The following is a 23,813-nucleotide window of genomic DNA, read 5'->3' as shown; positions in this document are numbered from 1 at the left end:
TGAGCAGCTCAACCGGGACTTAAACTCAGTGACCAATAAGGGGAAGTAATGGACAGAAGATACCTCCCCTTGTGCTCCCGCCCTGCCTTCCCAGGGGCACTGAAGTGCAAGCAATGGATGCTGTGTGGCAATGGCACACGTCATCTATATCAAAACCAGCCAAAGACTATAAAAAAACTAGCCAAAAGCCATTTTAAAAGTAGCCCAAAACTAGCCCAGTTCATACACTGCCAATTTCATTTCCCGTACCTTATGCAGGTAACACATTCACAGAGACTGTCAGCACAGCAGGGCTTCCGGGAGGTAGTAATGTTAGTTTGCTTTCTCAGTCCAGCAGATTCCTCCAGCAGCAACAACGAATCAAGTACCGCAAAATGGAAGCTGGGGCAGTGGGGCGGGCCCAGCCGGCATCACTTGAACTCTGATGTCACGTCAATTTGCATAAAAAAATTGGGTGGGTTTTAAAAGTCCAAACATGCGGCAACTTCCAAAACTATCCCAAATCCGTACCTTGGTGGGTTTAGACTTTTAAAACCGGCCAATTATTTTTAAAAATAGCCCTATAAATCCGCCAATCTGGCAACCATGATGGCAACTCCCACACACGTGCACACGCGTTCTTGTTTGCACACAACCGCGCATGGGGGGCTGTTGCGCGACGTGTCCATCCGGGTTGCCTGGGGCACCCAGCTGGCATTGCCCGGCACTGTTCAAATGCCTCCGTCTCCTTTGATTTGCCCTGGATGCTTTACACTGCAAGGAAAGTCTAAGAAAATGACACTGCCTCGGGGGTTGCTTATTAAATTGCCACCACCAGTCATTTTTCGGTTGTGTTGTCCTTTAACAGAGCTCACTTTAAAAAATGCTAAAATCAAGTGTCAGGGCACAAGTTGTGTTGCTGCAGTGTAATGGTATGACACATGTTAAAGAGGATGGCATTAGCCTTGTGGCAGAGGCAGATGGTTATTTTCCTATTATTAGTGCCCTTATGTCACCATATAACAATTCCAATTCAGAGTGCCCCTTGTATATATAAACAGCAGCATAAACACATCCTGAGCTACTTTTCCTTACACTTTGTGCTAATAAATCTCCACTTTGAAGCAATTGGAAGGTTCTGTGCTGTTCCCTTGTGAAATCACACACCTTCACTTGATTAAATAAGTGGCCAGTGATATGGCAGCTCCTGCTCACCGTGTCCCTGGCTATTGAAAGGCGTAAGTGATGTGGCCTCATTGTTGTTTAGGTAGCAGAGCAAATAAAGCCATGATGAATGACGGTGTGATGTAATGAGTGCAACACTGCTCTTGTGCATCGCCAGTTAAAGGAACACACGCATACACACTAGTATAGCTCTTATTTCTACATGAAAACCATTAGTGATGTTTTGTAAAGGTGAAACGTTTTATAGTTGTAGTTTGCATATGTTATAATGGTAAAGGCAGGTTGTATGTTTTCATTATCTCACAAAAGCACCAGGTAAGATGTTAAAAGGGGTATTTATGCCACAGTGCAAGGTGACAATCTTCCCCCAGCAATTTATCAGCAGTGAATAAAGCCTGGTAACTTTAAAGCCAAATCTCCATCCTTTAAACTAGCAAATGCCCCACCATAACTAGTGATCTCCCTGTGAACCAGCACTACTAAGCACAGGGGGTTGGTGCATGGGCAGCTGCTGTTGGAGGGCAGACTGGCCAAGTTAGGGAGAAGTACAGAGGCCACCAGTGCATGTGTGCTATGAGCCCAGGGGCGATCCTGGCCCCTCTGCTGCCGCCAGGAGCAGCATTTTTGCCGCCCCTGGTACCTAGATGCTGCCGCCTGAGGTGACAGCCTCAACTGAGTTTAACCCAGTGGGGTGGAAGGGTAGCAATTTATTGTGTTCTTTATACAAACTATGTTTGTACTGTGTTGCATATGATTAGATCAGTGGGGGATTCTGGGAGTTGCAGCTCACCAGTTATATGGCTTTTATTTTTATTTCTCTTTCTTGGGGCATCAGGCTTTTTTTGTAACTTTGGCCATTCTTCTGCCAGTGAACAGAGTATGACTTAATGTTTGCATTTTTAACGAAATGTAAATGTACCAATGTTAAGGAACATGGTGATAAGCAATGTTTTTGAAGTGATTAGGGAAATACAAAACAACTACTGTAAAAACTGTCATTTTTTTCATTCCCTTTTCACTCCACAGCTGAATCCTTGTGTGGCCTGTGCAGCTTTTATCAGACATATGCAATATGCAGCTGGCCAGTATAAAACCGCAGGGCTGTTTTAATGAACTGGTGGGTCTCCAGCAAATATCTCCCCAGCATACTTCATTCTTCCCAGGTACCCAGCAAATATCCAGCATACCCCATTCTTCCCTTCCACTGAATAATTGTGCCAATACTGTTAAATAGATCTAAGCTCCACCAAAAATATTGAAGACAACTTAAGCTGGCCATAGACGCAAAGATCCGATCGTACGAATCAACCACTCCACTAACCATAAAGATCAAAGTCTTACCATTCTGATCAAATAAAGTAGTAAAAGAACAGATCAGCCAATGTACTACCTCTGACAGCAATCGTACGATACTTATGTCTGACCAAAGCTAGTGACAGTCTCCCACTGATAATCGTACGATCGGCAATACACGCAGAGATATTATCGGCAGGCGACAGAAATTTTCTAACCTGTCCAATCGACCAAACAACCGATCTCTGTCGGACGAAAAATGCCGGGACTCTCCACACACGGTCCGAAAATCGTACGAATCCACGATTCATACGATTGGATCGTTGCGTCTATGGCCAGCTTTAGAGTGCTTCTTTGGACACTTTTGCAGTTTATACTAATTGTCTATTTTAAGTGGTTTTTGAGAAGTTTGCACCTTTTACACTACGAATATCAGGCTTTTTGCTCAACTAAGAGTCAGTAACTCAGTGGTTAACCAAACACAAAAATGGAATCAAGGTCGCTGACACTGTGATCTTGCAAGAGGGCCGGGGACCTGACAGCTTGAATCTAAAACTTGAGAAAATGTAAATTACAAAAGTGTTGATAGTATCTAAGGGGCAAATTCACTAAGAATCGAAGTTGCGCCAGGCGCAACTTCGCCGCTCTTCGCCGCACTTCGCCAGGCGAATTCACTAAAATGCGAAGTTGCGCACAGGGGTAGCGAAAGGTTGCGGAGTTGCGCTAGCGTTGTTTCGCTATATAAAGTGAAGTTGCGCTAGCGAAGGCTAATTTGCATACGGCGCGAAATTCAAATTTCAATGGAGGAACACGTATCTGCACTACAAATGCCTAGAAAACCTTCAAATCTGCAAATAAAATTTTTATTTTGCCCTACACATGTGCCCACTCTCCAGGTAAGTTGCCATGAGTCAGGAAATGTAGAGGGGAGGAAGGGGAGCCCCAAAATTTTTCGATCTTTTTCAGCCTATCAGCCATCATGTAGAAAACACGCCAGCGTTTTTTGGGACTTAGAAAAAATTTTGACTTTTTTTGAAACAATCCCTATCTACTCTATTGCGCTTCGCCAGGTCTGAGGTGGCGAAGGAAGTCTAGCGTAAAAGGTAGCGTTCGCTACACTGCGCAAGTTAGTGAATTTGCTTAGTTTCGTCGCTAGCGAAGATTCGCCTGGCGTAAGGTTGCGAAGTAACACTAGCGAAACTACACCATCGTTCGTTAGTGAATTTGCGCAGTAGCGAAAATGCCAAACGCTAGCGAATTAAGCTTCGCGCCTTAGTGAATTTGCCCCTAAGAATCTAAGTATCAGTTTGTGTTTTGGGGTAATGGTTCTGGTGTAATGCACACACATCAATAGCATGCTAATATTGGGGCTTTTCTAATAGAATTCCAGATATACCAAAACCTTGCTTCCCAGATCATCATAGCACAAAAACGAAAAATGCATTATAAAAGCTTCCATTCTGCCCATTGTGTTGAATAAGATAATAAATATGTTTGCCTTTAGTACCTCTTTAAAGCAAAAGGAAATGGCTCCAGACTACTTAGACATACTACAGGTATGGGATCTGTTATACAGAAACCCATAATCCAGAACTGGGGGAAGGCCGTCTCCCATAGACTTCATTTTATCAAAATAATCCAAAAATTTAAAAATGACTTCCCTTTTCTCTGTAATAATAAAACAGTTGGGGGCGTGGCCTGACTGCTGATGGGATAGCACGCACTTGGTGGAGCTCCGCAGCATACCCTGCTATTATCCTGAATAACCTGCATTATTTACTCTATTTTTGGAGCTGGAGCACTCCCTACAGCCTCCTTTACCTCAGAGAGAGCTCATGGGGCAAAATAAAGCGCAGAAAAGGGCTTCGGAGGCTGCATCCCGGCTGGACAAGTATGCCAGAAACTCGTCTCAAAATGGCGGCGGTAAAGGCCTGGCTGCGCAACGATCTTCGCCTGCGAAGGAGAAGGAGACGGATGACGCTACCACTGATAATGGAATCGGTGACCCACAACCGGAGGGTGTTACTTTGGCTGAGCCAACACTCCGGGATGTCTTGGAAGAAATCAGGGCTGCTAATGATACCTGTACAACTCTTATACAATCCAAGACTGACGAAATCAAAATAGATCTTTCCATTATCAAGCACGATCTCCAAAAGCTGAGGGAAAGAACTACAGCAGTGGAGTCGCGGGTGAGCAATCTTGAGGACTCGTGCAGCGAGTTACCCGCCCAATATCGTGCGATGCAAAAACTGATGGTGGAATGTCAGCGCAAATCGGATGATTTGGAAAATCGATTGCGCAGGAGTAACTTACGGTTCGTGGGCTTCCCCGAAAAGGCTGAGGGGGCCGCTCCCGAAACTTTTCTTGAAACCTGGCTCAAGACCACCTTTGGAGCAGACCAACTTTCCCCGACGTTTACTATTGAACGGGCGCACCGGGTACCTACCAGGCAGTCGCCTCCGGGAGCCCCTCCTAGGCCGATGATTGCTAAACTCCTTAACGCAAGGGATCGAGACAAGGTGCTTGCTCTGGCGAGAGTACAGGGTCAGCTGCGGTATCAAGATGCCACGGTCTCCATCTACGCTGACTACTCTATGGAGGTCCAGCGACAACGCGCGGGATTCCAGAGCTGCAAGATCCGACTCCGCAATGCTGGGCTCACGTATGCCATGCTCTATCCGGCCAGACTCCGGGTGCAAGCGGAGGATCGCACCCTGTTTTTCACGGCACCACAGGATCTGAACCAGTGGTTGGATGCGAGGGGAGTGAATTAACCCGTTCTACGGATCTACCGCGCTCTCTGTGAGTACTGTTCATGTATGCCTTTTGCCATGCCTTGCGGAAGGCCTTACTCTGTCATCTCTGCCTGGCCGGGCATTGTTGCACTGTCTGGGACTTGGCCTTCATTTCATCACCTAAGAAGTGACTCTTTGAGTTTCCCGACAGAACATTACCGTTATTTTGGCTTGGTCTACATTTTTCATACGGCCGAATGTGCCGCTGCTATCCTGTTTTGTCACCTGGCAGGTTATCATTTATTTTCATTTATTTACCTATTCTGAAGCTGCGGGTTCCTTGTTTTATTTTTTACTTCCCAAGGAGCGACTTTTCCTTTTTTGTTTTTATTTGACTTTAACTTTTGTTGTTGGTTGGAGCCGCTACATCCACGGTTAGTGGCGCCAACGGACCGGCACGACCCGCCCCCAACCAGGATGTGCACAGGGGTTATGTTTTGGGCTCGAGTTCTGCCTTTTGTTAGATATGAGGTGGAAGGGGAGGGGGGTTTTTTTTGTGGGCGGCATAGAGTTGTTCTGTTGTTACGCATCTCTAAGCCTATTGTTAAACTTTTTTCTGCAATTTTTTTGCTTTATGCTCAAAGAACCGATTTGAAATGTACTGCAATGTTTATGGTGTTTATGCTGTTACAACTGGGTAGACAGGAAAATGGCGATTAACCTCACTAGCTGGAATGTAAGGGGTCTGAACTGCCCAATAAAACGTAGATTGGTTATGGATTTCCTGAAGCGACATGCCACCTCCATTGCATTCCTGCAGGAAACCCATCTAACTGGTTCCAAGGTGATGGCTCTGCGGAGACCCTGGGTGGGATGGGCATACCATGCTGAATTCTCGACTCATTCCTCAGGGGTATCCATCCTAATCGCTAAGTCTGTACCCTTTGTTTTTGGTAGCATTAAATCTGATCCTAAAGGCAGGTATATTTTTCTACATGGTCACATTCATTCCCGGGAGGTGCTGCTGGCGAATATTTATATCCCCCCGCCATTTGACGTTCGGGTACTTCAATGCCTGGCTGACCAACTCCTTCTATACCCTCATGCCTTGGTCATAGCTGCAGGGGATTTTAATGAAGTCATGTGTCCGGAGGTTGATAGACTGTTAAAGCGTTCAGACAGGCCACCCCCGCAACATACTAGGCTAAGCAGAATGATTCAAGGGTTGGAGTTACTGGATATATGGCGTGTCACAAACCCGGCTAAAAAGTTATACTCCTGCTATACAGTCGCCCAGCAGGCGCTTTCTAGAATAGACCTGGCCTTTGTGAATGCAGCTGCTGTCCCTCATGTCGCATTTTCTTGCTATCTCCCTAGGGGTATTTCTGACCATGCCCCTCTCCAACTTAAGCTTACTGCCCTGCATAAGCCTGATAGACCTCGCCTTTCTATTCATCCAGTTTGGTTGAACATTTTGGACAACCACGAGGATGTGGAAGCTGTGATACAAGAGTTCCTGGAACTAAATTCGGGTATCCCTAGTATTCTGCCTATCTGGGACTCCCTTAAGATATATATCCGGAATTGTATTGCAGCGGATATTGTTGCCTTTAAGAAGCAGTCTAGGCTTGCAACCCAGGTCTTGGAAGAGGAGGTAGCTATATGTGATGCCCGTGCTGCTCTAGCCCCTACCCCTGAGAATTTTAAGCTACTACAAGTAGTCCAGGACAAGTATTCTACGAGTCTAAAAGCCAGTGCGCAAAACCGTCTTTACTTTTCTAAAGTTGGAGTATATGAGCAGGGAGAGAAGGCAGGGAGAATGCTCGCACACCTAGCCAAGGCCCACCATACACCACCCCCGATTCCTGTCTTAAAGGACAAACTGGGGACCCTCCACACTGACCCTAGTGAGGTGAAAGACATGCTAGCTGACTTCTACACTGATCTCTATTCGAGCAAATTGAGTGTGTCTTTGAATGACATTGTAGCCTTTTTGCAAAAGGGGGATCTCCCTGCTCTCACCCCTGAGTATAGGGAAACCCTAGAGGCGGATCTATCTCTCCTTGAAATTCAGGAAGCAATTGATTCCTTTCCTTTAGGTAAAGCTGCTGGGTCTGATGGCCTCCCTATAGAGATCTATAAGCGCCACTCTAAAACTTTGTCACCGCAACTCCTGAATTTGTACACTGAAGCCATTCAGATGGGACAGTTACCGCAATCTCTATATGAGGCAGCCATTGTACTTCTTCCAAAGCCAGGAAAGGATCCACAGCTATGTGAATCCTTTCGTCCCATCTCCCTTCTCACGGCAGATGTGAAAATCTATGCTAAGATTCTTGCTAGGAGGCTAAGCAGGGTCATTACTCAGATTGTTAACCCTGACCAGGTGGGATTCATCCCCCAGAAAACCACTAGTTTAAACACTAGGAGGCTTTATCTTAATATTATGATGGATAGTGGGAATGTAGGAGGTAGGGCCATTGCGGCGCTTGACATTGCCAAAGCTTTTGATACGGTGGAGTGGCCCTACCTCTGGCAGGTTATGGAGGCGATGGGCTTCGGCCCGAAATACATTACCATGGTTCAACTGCTATACAAGCTCCCTACAGCTTCCTTGAGATTAAACTCTTTGCACACCTCGAGCTTTTCCCTCACCAGAGGAACAAGGCAGGGATGCCCTCTCTCTCCTTTGCTCTTCGCCTTGGCCATTGAACCCTTTGCCCAAGCTGTACGGTTGCATCCTCAAATTAGAGGTTTTGAAAGGGAGGGGCAAGTGGAGAAGATTCAATTGTATGCAGATGACACACTGGTGTACCTGGGGGATAGAGGCCCATCTCTGCAAGCCTTGGTTGAGCTCACACAAGACTTTGGCAGAGTTTCTGGATTACAAACAAACGCAAAAATCTGTACTGTTTTTGGTGGATGGGTTGCTACCAGGTGAAACGTTGCATGACTGTCCCTTGCAGGTAGTAAATTCTTTCACTTACTTGGGTTTGCAAATAGCGTTGCCAATTGGGCGGTTTCAGGAATTGAACCTGGATCGGTTAACTCAGTGGACTCAACTCAAATTCAAGACCTGGGACTCCTTGCCTTTGGGGCCCGCTGGTAGGGTACAGCTAATTAAAATGTTTATCCTCCCTAAATGGTTATATACCCTCTGGCATTCGCCAATTCTTATACCTAAGAAGTTCTTTGCTGGACTGAACAGCACTATTAGCCAATTCATATGGGGTGCCTCTAGGCCACGATTACGCCTCACTACCTTAATGAGACCTAGGGTTGAGGGGGGTTTGGCACTGCCAGATCTATATTTGTATTATGTTGCAGCACAGCTTACTCATTGCATACCGTGGGTTCAGGATGGTATATCTCCTCCACTGTCACAGCTCTGGTCGATAGCGGCGCAACATCCGATCACCCCATGGGCAGCACTGTTGGTTAAACAGCCTAAGAAACGACAAATGCCGTTGGTGTGGCTACAGAGCTATATCTTACGTTGCGCCCATAGAATGGTTGGTTACAACCAACTTGCCCCCCAAACTCCTCTTTGGGGTAATCCTGAACTAGTGGGTCTGGCGGGGTTTCCCCCCCAAGGATATGGTGTGATCTTGGGATTGTTTCTGTGGGGGACATTTGGGAGGCTGATCAGGTGCTTTCGCTGCTCCACCTTCACCAAACTAGAAAACTTCCCCAAGCTCAATGGTTAATGTACCATAGAATTGTTACCACTTTGAAGGAATTTAGACGGCGTCCGTACACTGAAATAGCGGACTCACCCATTATCGAGACCCTATCCGCCAGCACCCTCAAGAGAAGGATCTCGCATTTGTACGCATGTTTATCCAAACCACAATATGTGGATACCGAATTGAAGGCCAGAGGGGCATGGGAGGCAGATGTAGGCATAATCACTGATGATCTGTGGGAATGGGTATTGCGCACTCCTACACTTGTAGCCCACTCATATAGGCACAACCTACTGCAGTTGTACTTGATCCATAGAGCATACTATACAGTTCAGAGGCTATATGCTATGAAGCTGTTGCCCTCTCCCATGTGCCCCAGATGTGACTTGGAACCTGCTACTACTTTGCTCCACACACTTTGGGCGTGCCCCAGGGTCCAGGTATACTGGAAAGAAATTATTCTTTGTCTGTCCTCAATGGTACCTGATTGGGGGGCGGGAGATGCTAGAAATTGTATGTTAAATATTGATCTCACTGAAACATTGGACTTCCATACCAGGCTTTTTCTTGTTAAAGCGCTATTTCAGGCAAGACGCTTATTAACTCTACACTGGAAAGACCTCACCCCTCCAACATTTAGAGAATGGCACCTAGCTATGGCAGACTTGGCTGCTCTTGAACGAGTGGTGTTGGAAAAGAGGGGTCAAATGCTCAAATACATTCAAATATGGAGACACTGGTCTAGCCACGTTGAGTCACTTGAAATTGGCACGGGATAATATGGAGTCATGGAGTTAGTTTCCTGAGTGGGGGACGGGTGTGTGGGAGCTCTCTCGGTGTACTACCTCTGTTTTAATTGCCATTGTTGCTGTCAGTACGCATTGGTCTGTATCTTGTACATTGTTCTGATTGATGTAACCCTATAACATTGCTGTAATGACTTTGTTTCAATAAAATCTTCTTTGAGCAAAAAAAAAATAATAATAAAACAGTAGCTTGTACTTGATCCCAACTAAGATATAATTAATCCTTATTGGAGAAAACCAGCCTATTGGGTTTATTACGATTTTCTAGTAGACTTAAGGTATGAAGATACAAATTACAGAAAGATCCATTATCTGGAACAGCCCAGGTCTAGAGCATTCTGGATATCAGGTCCCATGTCTGTACTTATATACAATCTTATATAAGACAGGTGCTATCCTCCTCCCCTAAACCACCATGGCACTTATATATTAACACATTTGACTATGTAAATACGCCATCTAATTGTGGTCATTTTTTCCCTTGGTACTGTATATAATTGTGCTTAACATTGTAAACTCTTAACCGGATGACACATGCACCTTTTATTCTTTACCTTCATCACTTGGTGTCTTCCAAAAAAAAGAAGCACATTTGAGGTTTTGAATGATTCCACTGTTGAAAACATGAAACAATCCTTTTTCAGGAGTCAGCCCAAGTCCCAAACCACCCACCCGGTTCCTATATCTTTATATTCTTAAATGGGGCTGTTAGCTCTTTCTCATATTATACATATTATATTACCCAAGGCTGGGTCAGAAATACAAGATTGCAATGTCAATACCAGAACAGGTGTATAGGAACCCGTGTTCTTATACACCTGTTCTGGTATTGACATTGCAAACTCTTGGAACTAATGAAAACAATCCTGATTGAACAGACAGTTAAGCCAATAGCAATTGCAGCACTTTACAGCCAACTTATCCGAGGCAGCTGAAAAGCACCCTGACCATTCTGCAGCTCCTATTTACTTGAATAGGAAATGTGTGGCATTGCAGAGATATTGGGGCAGGGGCATAAACAAATGTGGCAAATCATGGTATTTTGATTTAATAATAAAACCTGAGTGCATACATAATTCCGCCCATTTCCTGCTATTCTAAAATGTTTTTACAAGTAGTAGCAGTTTAGTGTGCCAAAATTCCAGTTGTGTCTGCTGCTTTGATAAATATACCCCCTTGTGTCCAATTCATCTAAGAGTGAGATCACCACAGTCCACTCGAGTGGAATTCTGCCACTCTCCGTTCATTTCTATGGGATTTTTAAAGGTTTATTTATCAAAGAATGAACTTTCACTTTCACCCATGGATAAATACGCTTTTAAAAATCCCATAGAAATGAATGGAGAGAGGCGGTATTTCACTCTAGTGGGCTGTGGTGATCTCTAACTTCACTCTTTGATAAATATGCCCCAAGGTGTCGCACCCTCTGGTGCAAGGGAGCCCTGTGATGTACAGTGTACCCGCTTCAAGCAGGCCATCATTTGAGGGTTTCCTTTGTGTATTGTTCCTATAGGCTCTCCTACTTGTGCTGAAACAACTACAACAAGATTTAGCAAACAGGTGCAACATAAGCACATATTGACTATTAAATTATTTACACAAACCCAATCATGCTGGGATACTGGGCAAACATTTGCATTGTGGGTAAAGCATGATACTTTGTGCCCTCATTGCTTGTTGTCATCAAACTTGAACTGCTAGTTAGACAACTACTCCAAAAATATTTTTTTAGAATAAACATCCTTGTTTTTCTTTCCATTATCCCCTGAACAACCCCAAGACCCACATACTTCCTCTTGCTAGAGGCAACTTTGCTGAAAAGTGAAACTGCAGCATTTGACAAAAGCTTGTGACTCCACAGAAAAAAATAGAGTGCAATGTTTGTATCCGCACTCATCATTTTATATGGGTTTGGAAGCTCTACCAAACCACGCAAGAGCTGTAATAAATCACAGGGCTCCCTTGCAACAGAGTGTTACAAACCAAGGGGTCGCTGACCCTGTAGATGTGTAAGATAGTTCCAATAAAGCAGTAATCCCCATAGGGGCTAAATGGCCAATCACAGCCCATATTTGGCACCCCAGGAACATTTTTCATGCTAGCAATGCTCACAGGTTCAAAAGGTTGGGGATCCCTGCTATAGAAGAATGACCAATTGGTGTTGGAGCAAAGTTATGGGGTCTTCTTGATTTATAGAGGAATGCCATAATATGCAGAACTCAGAAATGGAAGGTATACATCTCTACTCAACATTTTTATTATTTGCATCTGATCCGAATGGCTGAGACAATACGGCAAATTGGTAAAATTGACATACAAAGATAAAACAAAGGAGGGAGACATGATCATTGCCCTTGTGCTGTATGTGATGTTACTGACTGGGGTTACTCAGAAATGGGGGGACCATGACTGGCTGGCAGAAACTGGGGAGCTAAAGATCCATTGAGTGCAATGAGATATATTAAAAACACTGCATTTTTGCGGATGAAACTACAGTGCCAATAATATTTAAATTAGGGATGCACCAGATCCAAGTCTTTTTATGCAGGGTTCTTAGTCTGAATACTAAAATGGTGGATCTGGTGCATCCGGAATTTCAATGGAGAAGTGTATTTACTTACTGAACATGTTGTAAAGGTAAAAATTGTCTTTTTCTCTTAAATAGATGTCAGCACTATACTCTAATGAGCATTATAAAGAGTTTTCTGACACAAATAATAATTTACTTTAAGGATAGTGTCCCCTTTATCCACCCATGCTGAAACCCCTTAATCTTTCTTCTTGCGATTTAGGTTGTTCTCAAGCATGTGAAGCCTAATGACCTGCTGATTTGCAGATATATTTTTGGACAGGAAAGAAGTTGCAACATAATTGCCAATAAATATAGGAAACAACTAAGAATGTAATGCCCATTACCAAGCTGGCCACACTCAGGACTGGTTTTCTCTATGGGTAGGTCATTTGTGGCAAACCATATCATGAAATGTGCAGATCCCACTTAGTGAGCCAATAAAATTCGAATGCATTAATATTAGGGATACACGGAATCCGCTATTTTGGGATTCGGCCAAATCCTTTGTGAAGTGAATACTGAACTGAATCCTAATTTACATATCCGAATAAGGGGAGGAAGGGTAAACGAGAACTGTGTGTACAGCGCACAGTTAAAACTTTTTGTATTTGACAAAAAGTCACATGATTTTAAGGATTCGGTTCTGCCAGGTACATGCATTCAGCCGAATCCAAATCCTGCTGAAAAGTCAAAACAGATGAAGTGAGACCAGGTGAAGTGCAATGGAGTGCATAGGACTTCCTCAACTTTTAGGGTAAGGCCACACGAGGAGATTCGGAGAGATTTTGTCGTCTGGCTACTAATCGCCTCGTCTTTTGAGCAACTATCTCCCTGAACTGCCTCAGCATTTTTCCCCATAGCCTACAATGAAAAGTTGCCTGCGTTAATGCACACACGGCAATGCGTTTTCAATAGTTGCCTGAAATTGCCTCACTGAGGCAACTTTGGGCAACTATTGAAAACGCATCGCCGTGTGTGCATTAACGCAGGCAACTTTTCATTTTAGCCTATGGGGAAAAACGCTGAGGCAGTTCAGGGAGATAGTTGCCCAAAAGACGAGGCAATTAGTAGCCAGGCGACAAAATCTCCCTGAATCTCCTCGTGTGGCCTTACCCTTAGTGGCATAAAACGCTGGTTCCCCCATACATTTTCTAACATATGGAACATAAATTATACAGTGGCCTCATGTGTAGGGCATTATAACAACTCTATTTTATTTATTATGGTTCCCTGGACTTGTGTAGTGTAATGTATTTGTTTCAACATATACGTTCATGTAACTTTATCATTTCCTACGGTATACAAGTTAGGTAACGCTAGCGCAACTTTGCTTTGATTGCCGATATAACACCAGCGTTCGACTCCCTGGACGCAACTTCGCACTTTAGTGAATTAGCGTTGTCCTAGTGAATTTGCGCCTGGCGAAATGTTGCGATGGCTGCAAAACCGTCGCTGCCGAATTTTCGCCGGTTAGGGAATTTGCCCCTATGTGTGAATGTTGTATGATCTCTAAAGCACTACAGATTATGTTGGTCATTTCTGAGGCACATTTGGAATGATCAATAGTGAAAACGACATCTCAGCGGAGGCTCCTCCTACAGAAAACAAGTGTACTACTGTACTCCCCTATAGGACAGCCGTGTGGCACATGCCAGAGTTTCCCAAGATCACAAAGTACCCCCCCATTCTGTGTTTAGAGCTGAGGAGCAGATGGAGGTTGAACCATCCAGGCTCCCCACAGACATGGCATCTGCTGTATATTTAATTAAGTATAGTGGCTATGCTGAATTTCTTTCACACCATTTGCTAAGGACCAAACAGAGATGGAATATGGTTTCTCATGTTTTATTTAAAAAAAATTGTCAATAATACTGACAGACTTTGAAAAAAAACAAAAAAACAACTAAGTTTTCATAGCATATTCATGTTGATATTTTCAGAACACAATGGGGTTCATCCTTTTTAAACGGTTTTTATTTTGCCTCCCTCAAAGTCAGCATCTAAACATCAGACCTGGAACTGGATGTTAAGAAAGAAAGAGAAATAAAAGACTTTTTTTTTCTGAGTTGTGTGTCAAATAAATTGTGCACTCACGAGCTGGTTTTTCTGCCTGCGTTCCTTTGTTCCCAACGTTAACTGCTAGTAACAGAGTAGCAGCTTGAAAGAAAGATTGGAACTGTTACAAAGTGTGCACCCCATAACCAAGAGGTATTCTACATTCCCTGTAGTCGTTTTATAGTATAGAACATACCTACTAAAGACTCAAAAAACTAATGTACAATTTTTAGGAAGACAACTTAAGTTTCAAACATTATGAAAAAAACTAAAAAAAAAAACCTCACAGCTTCTTATAACTAAACACATAGCCAAAGAGCAAGATGGAACCTGGGAAGTATGCAAGGAAGTATGTTGCCATATAATAGGGCTAGCTTCAGAGCATGCACAAATGTATTCTGTAAGTCTCTTTAACTAGGCTCAGACTGTAGCAATGTGTTCACGTTTAGCTTAATTCAGCTGCCTGCACCTCACTGTTTCTTCTACTCATCTAAAGTCCATCACTGAAATAGCAGTGCCATCGTAATCTCATTTCTGTGTGCACCTAAAGGGAAAATAGGCAGAGATATCCCAGTCCATCCTCTTGAAATGTCTTTCATAGAACCATTGTAACCACATCCTGATATACAGTTAACATCTGCTATCTTATAAAGCAAAGTTCAAGCATATGTGTCCGAGACACAAGGCCAAAACTTGGCATCTCTTCTTCACACATTCAACTTCAAGTTCACTACAAGTAGGTGGTGGTAGTAAGCCAACAGTTGATATGATGAGAAATATGGCACAAAGGATTTCGGGAAAAGGCAGCTGCCATAGTCTTCCGAGCGAGCCGGGAGATTTTGCCATTTCAACATTCTTTTGTTTTTTGTAGTTTTTTTTTTCTTTTTTCCTTCAGTCAGTAGAGGAAATCAGGTCATATATCGAGTAATTGCTCTCAGAGCATAAAGCAGTTCTCCCTGCATCCTCGCTTCCATAAGAAGCAAATTTACATGTACCTACGGAAAACAAGGAACAAAATTTAGCACTCTCTCCACATCAGTTTTGGGGGAAAAAATACAAATTTAAGCAGAAAAGGAAAGGCATCAGTGCAAACACCAATGACCAAAAGGTACATTATAGTATATGGCCATCTGAGCAAAAATAAGTGTTTGCTTTTAGGATCCATAATCTTTAAATGAAGGTTCAGGTGGTGTAAATAAAACAACCGAAAAACTATATTTCTATAAAGAATATACTCTGGGGACACAGAGTGATGTGAATGAAGAACAATTTGTGGAAAGAGCAGTGTGTATGTGTTTGATAAGGGCCTTAGACTGTAAGCTCCACTGGTGCTGGGAATAACAATAATAATAAAATTAGATGCCACAAGTCGCCTGGTCATAATTGTGCAATATTGCAAATGACGGAGGTAACGATGGGAACACAGTTTCTGTTCGTATCTGTTGAACCTAGGGTTCCTTCTAAATAACATAATCTCTAGTAGAAAGGTGCAAACACTACCAATTTGGGGGCTGAGTTCTAACCTAGCAAATGATTTTTGTATTTCTCACCCAATTGGCTAATTGTGTCACTTGGCTATTAGGTTCATGTAGGTTCTACACACCAAGGTTCCAAGTAGGGATGCACCAAATCCACTTTTTGGATTAGGCCGAAACCCTGAATCCTTCGTGAAAGATTCGGCCAAGTACCGAACCGAAACCTATGCAAATCAGTGAGGGGGAGGGAAAAATAGAGAAAAATATTTTTTTACTTCCTTGTTTTGTGACGAAAAGTCACATGATTTTAAGGATTTGGATTCGGTTCGGCCAGGCACAAGGATTCGGCCGAACCGAATCCTGCTGAAAATGGCCGAATACAAACCGAATCCTGGATTCGGTGCATCCCTAGTTTCAAGCAACAGGTTGCTCACCAACCCCTTGGATGTTGCTCCCAGAGGCCTCAAAGCAGGTGCTTATCTTTAAATTCCAGGCTTGGAGGCAAGTTTTGGTGTACTGCCGAACAGAGTTTCCTGTAGTAAGAAGAAGCCAGGCCACATACGGCTACCTGGCACCCCAGGAACTATTTTCCTGCTTGTGTTGCTCCCCAACTCTTTTTACATTTGAATGTGGCTCGCAGATAAAGTTGGGGACCCCCTGCTGTAAAGCATCAATCACAACTAGACAAGATGTATACAAAAGTCATTGCTTCTTGTCCAACAAAACTCACTTTTTCAGAGTGCTTAAATTGTCTCCAAAAACCATCATACATTCTCTTTGACGTTTTCTCAGGACTGCACACCACATTTTTAATGTAAACCTTGAAGCTGCGATCCAGTAGCTGGTTGATTTCTCCATAATCATAGTCATCATATCTGTAATTTATACAGAAATGGCATATTAAAATATAGACTTCACATAAACATTGTATGCTTCTTAAATGTTCACTAGAGAGCCTTGTTTTTCATTCTTATTTATCACAAACATTTCACTGTTCATAATGTTAATTTTCTTTTTTTTAAACTGGTGAGTCATGGATTGTTTTTATGTGATTATTGTTTGTTATAAATGATTGTAAAGTGCTGCCTTGTTGGCTTTATATAAATAAATGATTATGCCTACATCTCTAATGATTGTAATTCAATAAAGCAGAGGGTCTGATTTTAGCTGTTGATTTGGCAATTACAGACCAAGTCAGTAGCTTATTTAATCATTTAGGGTCCAGAGATATTATCTGAGTATTTGGTCAGGTTTAAAAATCTTGTCCTATCCTGTTGATATGGTCTTTATCAGAAAGGTATTATGATGATCTGATGTTGGCTTACTACGTAGGTGGCAAAACTAGACCAATAACTACTGGTTTGGTGACCTGACTTAACAAATGGATGTGCAGATATTATAGTGTATGCCCAGGTTTATACTGGAAAATGACAATAAGCACAGACAAGTGCAGACACTCACCTTATACCAAACATGCAGTGAACATAATTCCATACTGCGCGTCTTAAAGTTGAAGTATCCACATCTTTATGCATTGCCATGGTATTATAAGTCAGGTTGTAAGCAATGTGGAACTTCTCATCTAATAGCTGCCCGACATCTGGATACAGGCGATTAACTAGTGAATAGCCGTGATCTTCCCAGCTGTAATCCTGTCGGTAAGAAAAATCACACTGCATCTAAATATCCTAGGATCAGTGAATAAACCGCTGTGGCTACATGTATCAGATATTCAGTTTTCTAAAGCAGAAATAAATTTAAGAAAACCTGCTAAATCTATAAAGATGAAGCAAACTTCAATAAGACTTCAATAAGACATTTGACTCATGGTTCACATTGTCATTCCATTAACACTTTTGACACTTCTAAACAGTAATCTGATGTCTAAAATCCAAATATTCTAATTATTACAATGCAAAGTGAGAATATATTCTATGATAAATATATGTGATTTACATAAAAGAGATGAAAGATTTCTTTTATTCTGTATGTGAAAGCTTATTTAACTGCATGTATACTTGAATGGTAGCTATACCGACAATAGCATATTCATTTAGTCTATTCTACAAATTAAAAAAAAAAAAAAAAAAAGCACCCTCCTTGGCCAAATTGTTTGGCTCTACCAAAAATATGAAACTATCGTAATTCTGCAGCTAAACAATAAATGAAAGTAACTTAATGCTTTAATATGTGCAGTTATACACAGCATGGAGTTGAAATTCAGTTCTCCTTTAAAAAAAAAAAAAAAAAAAAAAATCTTTATGTTTTGCTCTGAAAAGAATTGCTTGCGTTGTAGCAAGGGTTACTGGTGGTTAAACAGGCAGTATATTGAAATGTATTTATACCTGCACTCGAAAAGTAGGCACATGCATCCCTCGTCTGGAGAAGTCTTTGTAACCATAGCTTGTATCTTCAAAATGCCGGGAAACATCTATATCCGGGGGAGGGTCTTCATCTTCTTTTATAAAAACAGAACAAATAAAATTAAATAAAGAATGGCAATTATCCTCATTGCTGTTTTAAAAACATGCAGTTTTGCATACCTAACTGTGTTAGTATCTGCCATTTTTAATTGTCCCCTTTATTAAACTTAACATACCTAAACTCCCTCACATAGGGCAAAAAAACGGACACCACTCAAGACAAGGCGAGTGAATCCAAGTGCACTGTAAGTAGTACCTGTAGAAAACACCATGCTTTCAGTTTTCTCTCTCTCAAAACGAGTTGCCATCTCTTCTTGACTTGCTTCTTCTTCATCTCTGCCTTCTTGAAGTTGCTTCATCTTCACCATCAAAGCTTCGACCTCACAAGTGGAGTCTGTAGGCTGCAAGAAAGAGTACATACATTTATATAATAGATATATAAAAAGGGTAAGCTTAGTCTTTCAGTGCATTTGCACCTTATCATTTGCCTAGCAAGCTGAAAATCATTTAAATAAAGCTGCCGTGACCCATAATAGGTTTCAAACACATTCAGCTGTTTATCTCCACCAACAAAGACAATTCTTTTACAGGGAAAATACATCCCTCCCCTGTTTAACATGAGGTTTTATGTAACTTCCAAAAATAAATCTCAGTTTACTTGATTCATACCCAATACCTCATTAAGTGGAAGCCATGTTACTCGTAAGCACTATTTCCAGGCCACCTTTCATTACCTTGTTCCATTGCAGTGATAGAATCTGGGACTTTGGACCCCTCTGCTCTCTATAGTGGGTGTTTTATTTTCTGGAGGAATTCAAGTCCCAGAATCATTCACTTCACAATGGAACAAAGCAAGGGAAGTGAAGTGAGGAAGGGGGTGGTTGTAGAACTGGTCCCTGCAACACAAGCAAACTATTATGGTTTCCTTTTGATCTGTGGTATATCTGTGTTAAAAATTAATACATTAAGGTGCATTCAGTTTGCACATTTTCTATATAAGCCCAACTTACTGAGGTAATTTCACAAAAGGGGGTATATTTTCCATTTAGCTATCTTTGGCCAGTAAAACACAGAACATGGACCACCTTACTTACCATCACAATTCCAACAGGAAGATGACCTTCAGTCCCATGATTGCCATTGGTAATGTCACATATACAGTAGTTGCTGACAGATGGAGGGCGGAAGGTGTGGCCACCATTACTGTGTATTTCTGGGTTAATTCCACAACCGAATGTGAAAGAGGCTAAAGAGTGATAGTGAGCCAGAAGAACGATTGCATGAATTAATTCTGCCAAAGACCAGCTGTGTTCCCCAGCTTTTAGCAATTGCTGCAAGTAAAAATGAAACAAAGCATTATTATGATTAGTATTATTATCATCATATACATAGCATTATACATGATGTAGAGCATTCGAGAGATTATTCATCATTCGATTTAGGATCTTGTGCAAAAAAAAATTTAAATCTAAAATTAAAGTGAAAACTTTTGGCAAGTATTGTTTAGTGTTGCCATATTTAATCAGAACTTGTATAGTGCTAGAGGTAAAACATTGCCATAAAAAACATGACGTCATTTTAACATTACAAATTCCTCTGGTCACTTATAGCAACCAAACAATTACTGCACCCGGGAAAACTCTATGCATTTAGTTACATATGGGTGGAGGAGATTAGGATTATGTTACGTGTATCAGCAAATAATATCACCATTCATCTTCTATCTTCTTATCTTACCTTAATGTGCTCTTTTGTGATGAGCCACGGCCTATGTGCTAGCATCTTGTTCAGCTCCCCAAGGTTACGCAGCTTTTGGGGGGCATTCTCCAAGCCATTTAACCACTTTTGGTCCCCTCCATGATGAATAAAGTCATTGACATGAAGATTAACAAGATAGGAACACTGATGCCTAGATGCTGCCTGAAAATAAATACCAACAAATTAGCACAGTTTTCATTATATCAGACAAAAATATACCGCTGTGTCTTAAAAGCAAGAAAAGTCTGGTTATGGCACCTGCTATTTTAAATGGAGAATGAAAAGTGATCAGGAGCGAGTAAAAGAATTTTGACTGCGGTCAAAAGTAAAACATTTTAAAAAGTTAAAAATACTGTTTATATGCGCTCACCATGATGCCAATGTAGTGCTGATAACAGGGTGAGAGGGGTCCGTCCATTTGCAGCAAGTAATGCTGAGTCTTCAGAAAGCTCTCCAAGTACTGAGGGTGAAATACCATCACTAGGGTAATGTTGTCTAAACGGCCCAAATCTGTGAAAGCGTCGGCAAACACAGAATGCATATTTGCATCCTCACTTGCCAGCTGCAGAATCTGTAGGGAAGGGAATGAGTTACACGGATTTAATTGCATTCGTTTCCTATACGAGGCTTAATGTTTCACTGTAAGAGTAAATTATTCAGGATACATCACATTTGCTTCACTTTTACCTCTGCTTCATTACAAGGCAATATGCACTGAAAAACGCTCTACAACCTAAACTTGTGGTCATTACAGGGTTGTCTGCAAAACTGCCAGCTTAATATCAAAGGACGCCATCACTAAAACAACAACTGTGTTATATATAAAGTCTCCAAGCCACAATGAAACCAACACAAGGATCCATAGGATTATTAGGATAATGGCAGATGTGTCAATTCCAGGCATTCTGTAAAATTTTTGGAGGCCAAACTCAAGTGCCAAAATGCCCCAAATCTTCCTGCATTGTCCTTATGGAAATCTTCTTATAGCGTCAGCACGTGCCAGACAATTCTCAGCTAATACCACTGTTTCTGGGTGCCTAGAAAATGCAGCCAGCAAAGTAACCGAAATAGACCTGTATGTCATGCCTTATCTTAAAATGTAATGTTACTACCATGTAGACAACAATATTCTCAGAAAATAAGCAATTACTATTTATTTTAACTATTTACATTTGTTGTTCGATTCTCAAACTTATATCTGGTTGCCATGGCATAATTACACTAGCAGGTAAGGATACACTGGCACACGAGGTATAATGCAATGCAGGGTGACCCCTTGCTTATTTATTTGTGCGGACGTGCAACGTTTCGGGGCGAAGTATTTGTCTGGGGATTGCCGCACCCTCTACGTTGTGCACCGGGGCTTCTTATACAAAATTGAGGAGTGTGCTCTGCTTCATCCTTGTTCCAGTATAATTACACTAGCAACCAGGAAAGAGTCTGAAAATCATTATGGAAGCCTGGAAGAAAGATAAGCCATAATAATCTTCTCCCCAAGCATTTTTTGCCTCCAGCTATTTTTCATGGCCACTTGCCTCCACTCTGGCCTGCACCTCACACACAGTCATAGAAGACAACAGGACTGCATAATGTATTTTCAGAAGAGCAAAGTCCTACTAGCTTCTGCAAAAACTCTTCTATTTCAGCTGGCTGCTTGTTTTTGTACAGTATCTGATAAATATTGCCATGGTGTCATTAGATGAACTGGGTTGGCAGGTCAAACAAATCCATTGTCGCATTTATAGTAAGTTCTATACAGAATATACAACTAACCTCTTCTTCTGGAACAAATCTACTGGGCCCTTGTCCTAGTGGCCGTGGAATTCGGATTCCTAGTTCCTGGGGAGAAAAAAGAACCATTAACTTATTTTTATTTAAAGTCTAAACATAAAGACAATGATCCAGTACGTGAAAGCAGTTTTTTTCCAATGGTACAGTCAACATAATATACCATAGGGCACTGGGAATCACATTGAGGCACTGGGAATCCCATTCAGGCACCTGGAATACAATTCATCATGACTTGCTAGTGAGAATATTGAGCAAGCAAATGTTGCAAGCTGGAAAATGCTGATTTCGTCAATCTCTGCTTTCATTTTTGCCAATTTAAATGTCCCTTGAAATGATACAATTTTCCTGATTAGGAAATGCACCAGTAAGAGGAAAAAAACGAGCCATTGTGTCATTTGATTTACATATTAAAGTTCAAAACTCCAACAAACAAGAAATAAAAGGCAAAATCCTTTCCTGGCAGGCAAAGCTATGTTTATCTGAGCTCTCTGCTTATCTGCATCTTTCTCTTCCACTGGCACAAAGCAGCCTTGTTGTAAATGTATCCATGTTTATGATAAAGACATCCCATGACCCAGTACTTCTGATAAACCGCTATTAGACAACTAAAGTGCATTGTCACTTGGGGAAATTTTGTGTTTTGCTACCTTGGCAATTTCCAGTTAGTGGGCAGCAAAATGCTTCCAATCACCTCTATTGACTTACATGTACCTGGCTGGATACTTGAGGGTCAGGCACTATCACTTAGAAACATGGCTCTGCTTTCACTATATACACCGGCTTAGTGGCAAAGCGGCCGGCATGCAAACTCCCCCTTGGAAATCAGTACAGGAGACACAGACCTACTCAAACTACAGCATACCTCCCAACATTTTGGAAGTAAAAAGAGGGACAAAAAATTTTTTTCCGCACGTAGCGCAGCAATTTTTTGACTACACCCCTTTCTGTGGCCACACCCCCTAATTACCATGTTTGTTTTACAAAATTTGGCAGGTTATAAAAGTTTGAAAATATTTCTCCTTATCTAAACTGTGTTTTTGTGTCTCAAAATTGTTACAAAGTATCTTATTTGCACCTGTTAGCTGTTCTGGGCTCTCTGCTAAAAGCCAAATTAAGTGAGAAACTTTGTTTCTTTTTCTGGCGGTTCAGTGCAGAGAAAAGAGGGTCTTTCCAGTACAAATGAGGGACTGCGGGTTGAGCTGTCAAAAGAGGGACTGTCCCTCCGAAAAAGGGACAGTTGGGAGGTATGCTACAGGTATGGGATCTGTTATCCAGAAACCTGTTATCCAGTAAGCTCCGAATTACAGAAAGGCCGTCTCCCATAGACTCCATTATAATGAAATAATCCAAATTTTTTCAAAATGATTTCCTTTTTCTCTGTAATAATAAAACAGTAGCTTGTACTTGATCCAAACTAAGATATAATTAATCCTGATTGGAAGCCAAACCAGCCTATTGGATTTATTTAATGTTTCCATGATTTTCTAGTAGACAAAGTATGAAGATCCAAATTATAGAAAGACCCCTCATCCAGAGGTCCCAAGCATTCTGATTAACAGGTCCCATACCTGCACTACTATTGATATATTTATTTAGTATATGTTACTGTTTCTAGGCAAAATGCTAAGTGGAGCCTGTACCTATCCCATAATATAAGCTAATAACAAACCCACTAAGAAAAAAAACAAACAAAATCCAACACATCATTTGCTTTAATCATTTCTCTGTCAGCAAATGACTTAACCTCTGGATAAAACAAGCTCTCTTCATCTTATAAATAGACACCCCATAAACAAAGGTAGAACACTCTTCCTATATAACACTGCATGGATCTCTGCTACATACGCTTATAAAACGGGATCCTCTATCAAAGTTATCCATCTATAACTTTCCAGTAGAATCACCCCACCCTCCCTCAAACCATCCCAAGAAAGTAGGTGGGGCGAACAAACATTGGCGAGTTGTTGACAAAAGACGTCTTCAATGTATAGGCACAAAGAACTGTATCAGAGGCAGAAATGCAGACTGGATACAAATTGCCGCTCTATGTAG

The 23,813-nt window shown here is 41.8% G+C and overlaps 1 protein-coding gene across 3 annotated transcripts in view; it reads right to left on the bottom strand.

Annotated features, from left to right (window-relative positions):
* Positions 1 to 14,090: 14,090 nt before the first annotated feature.
* The window catches only part of sesn1.L (sestrin 1 L homeolog), a 136,777-nt gene continuing 127,054 nt past the window's right edge, over positions 14,091 to 23,813 (bottom strand). Inside the window, exons 3-11 of one of the 3 annotated variants that reach the window (XM_041562073.1) lie at positions 21,744 to 21,809; positions 20,341 to 20,541; positions 19,950 to 20,132; positions 19,307 to 19,543; positions 18,469 to 18,613; positions 18,135 to 18,247; positions 17,251 to 17,441; positions 16,520 to 16,664; positions 14,091 to 15,309 (exon numbers count right to left, since the gene is read on the bottom strand). In XM_041562073.1, the coding sequence (XP_041418007.1) occupies positions 15,223 to 15,309; positions 16,520 to 16,664; positions 17,251 to 17,441; positions 18,135 to 18,247; positions 18,469 to 18,613; positions 19,307 to 19,543; positions 19,950 to 20,132; positions 20,341 to 20,541; positions 21,744 to 21,809 (1,368 nt within the window). In that variant the 3' untranslated portion in view covers positions 14,091 to 15,222. 3 annotated transcript variants of the gene reach the window in all.

This window comes from Xenopus laevis, chromosome 5L, assembly GCF_017654675.1.
Source record: "Xenopus laevis strain J_2021 chromosome 5L, Xenopus_laevis_v10.1, whole genome shotgun sequence".
Taxonomy (NCBI): domain Eukaryota; kingdom Metazoa; phylum Chordata; class Amphibia; order Anura; family Pipidae; genus Xenopus; species Xenopus laevis.
The sequence above is the reverse complement of the archived record's forward strand: the minus strand, read 5'-3'. Positions and strand labels throughout refer to the sequence as shown.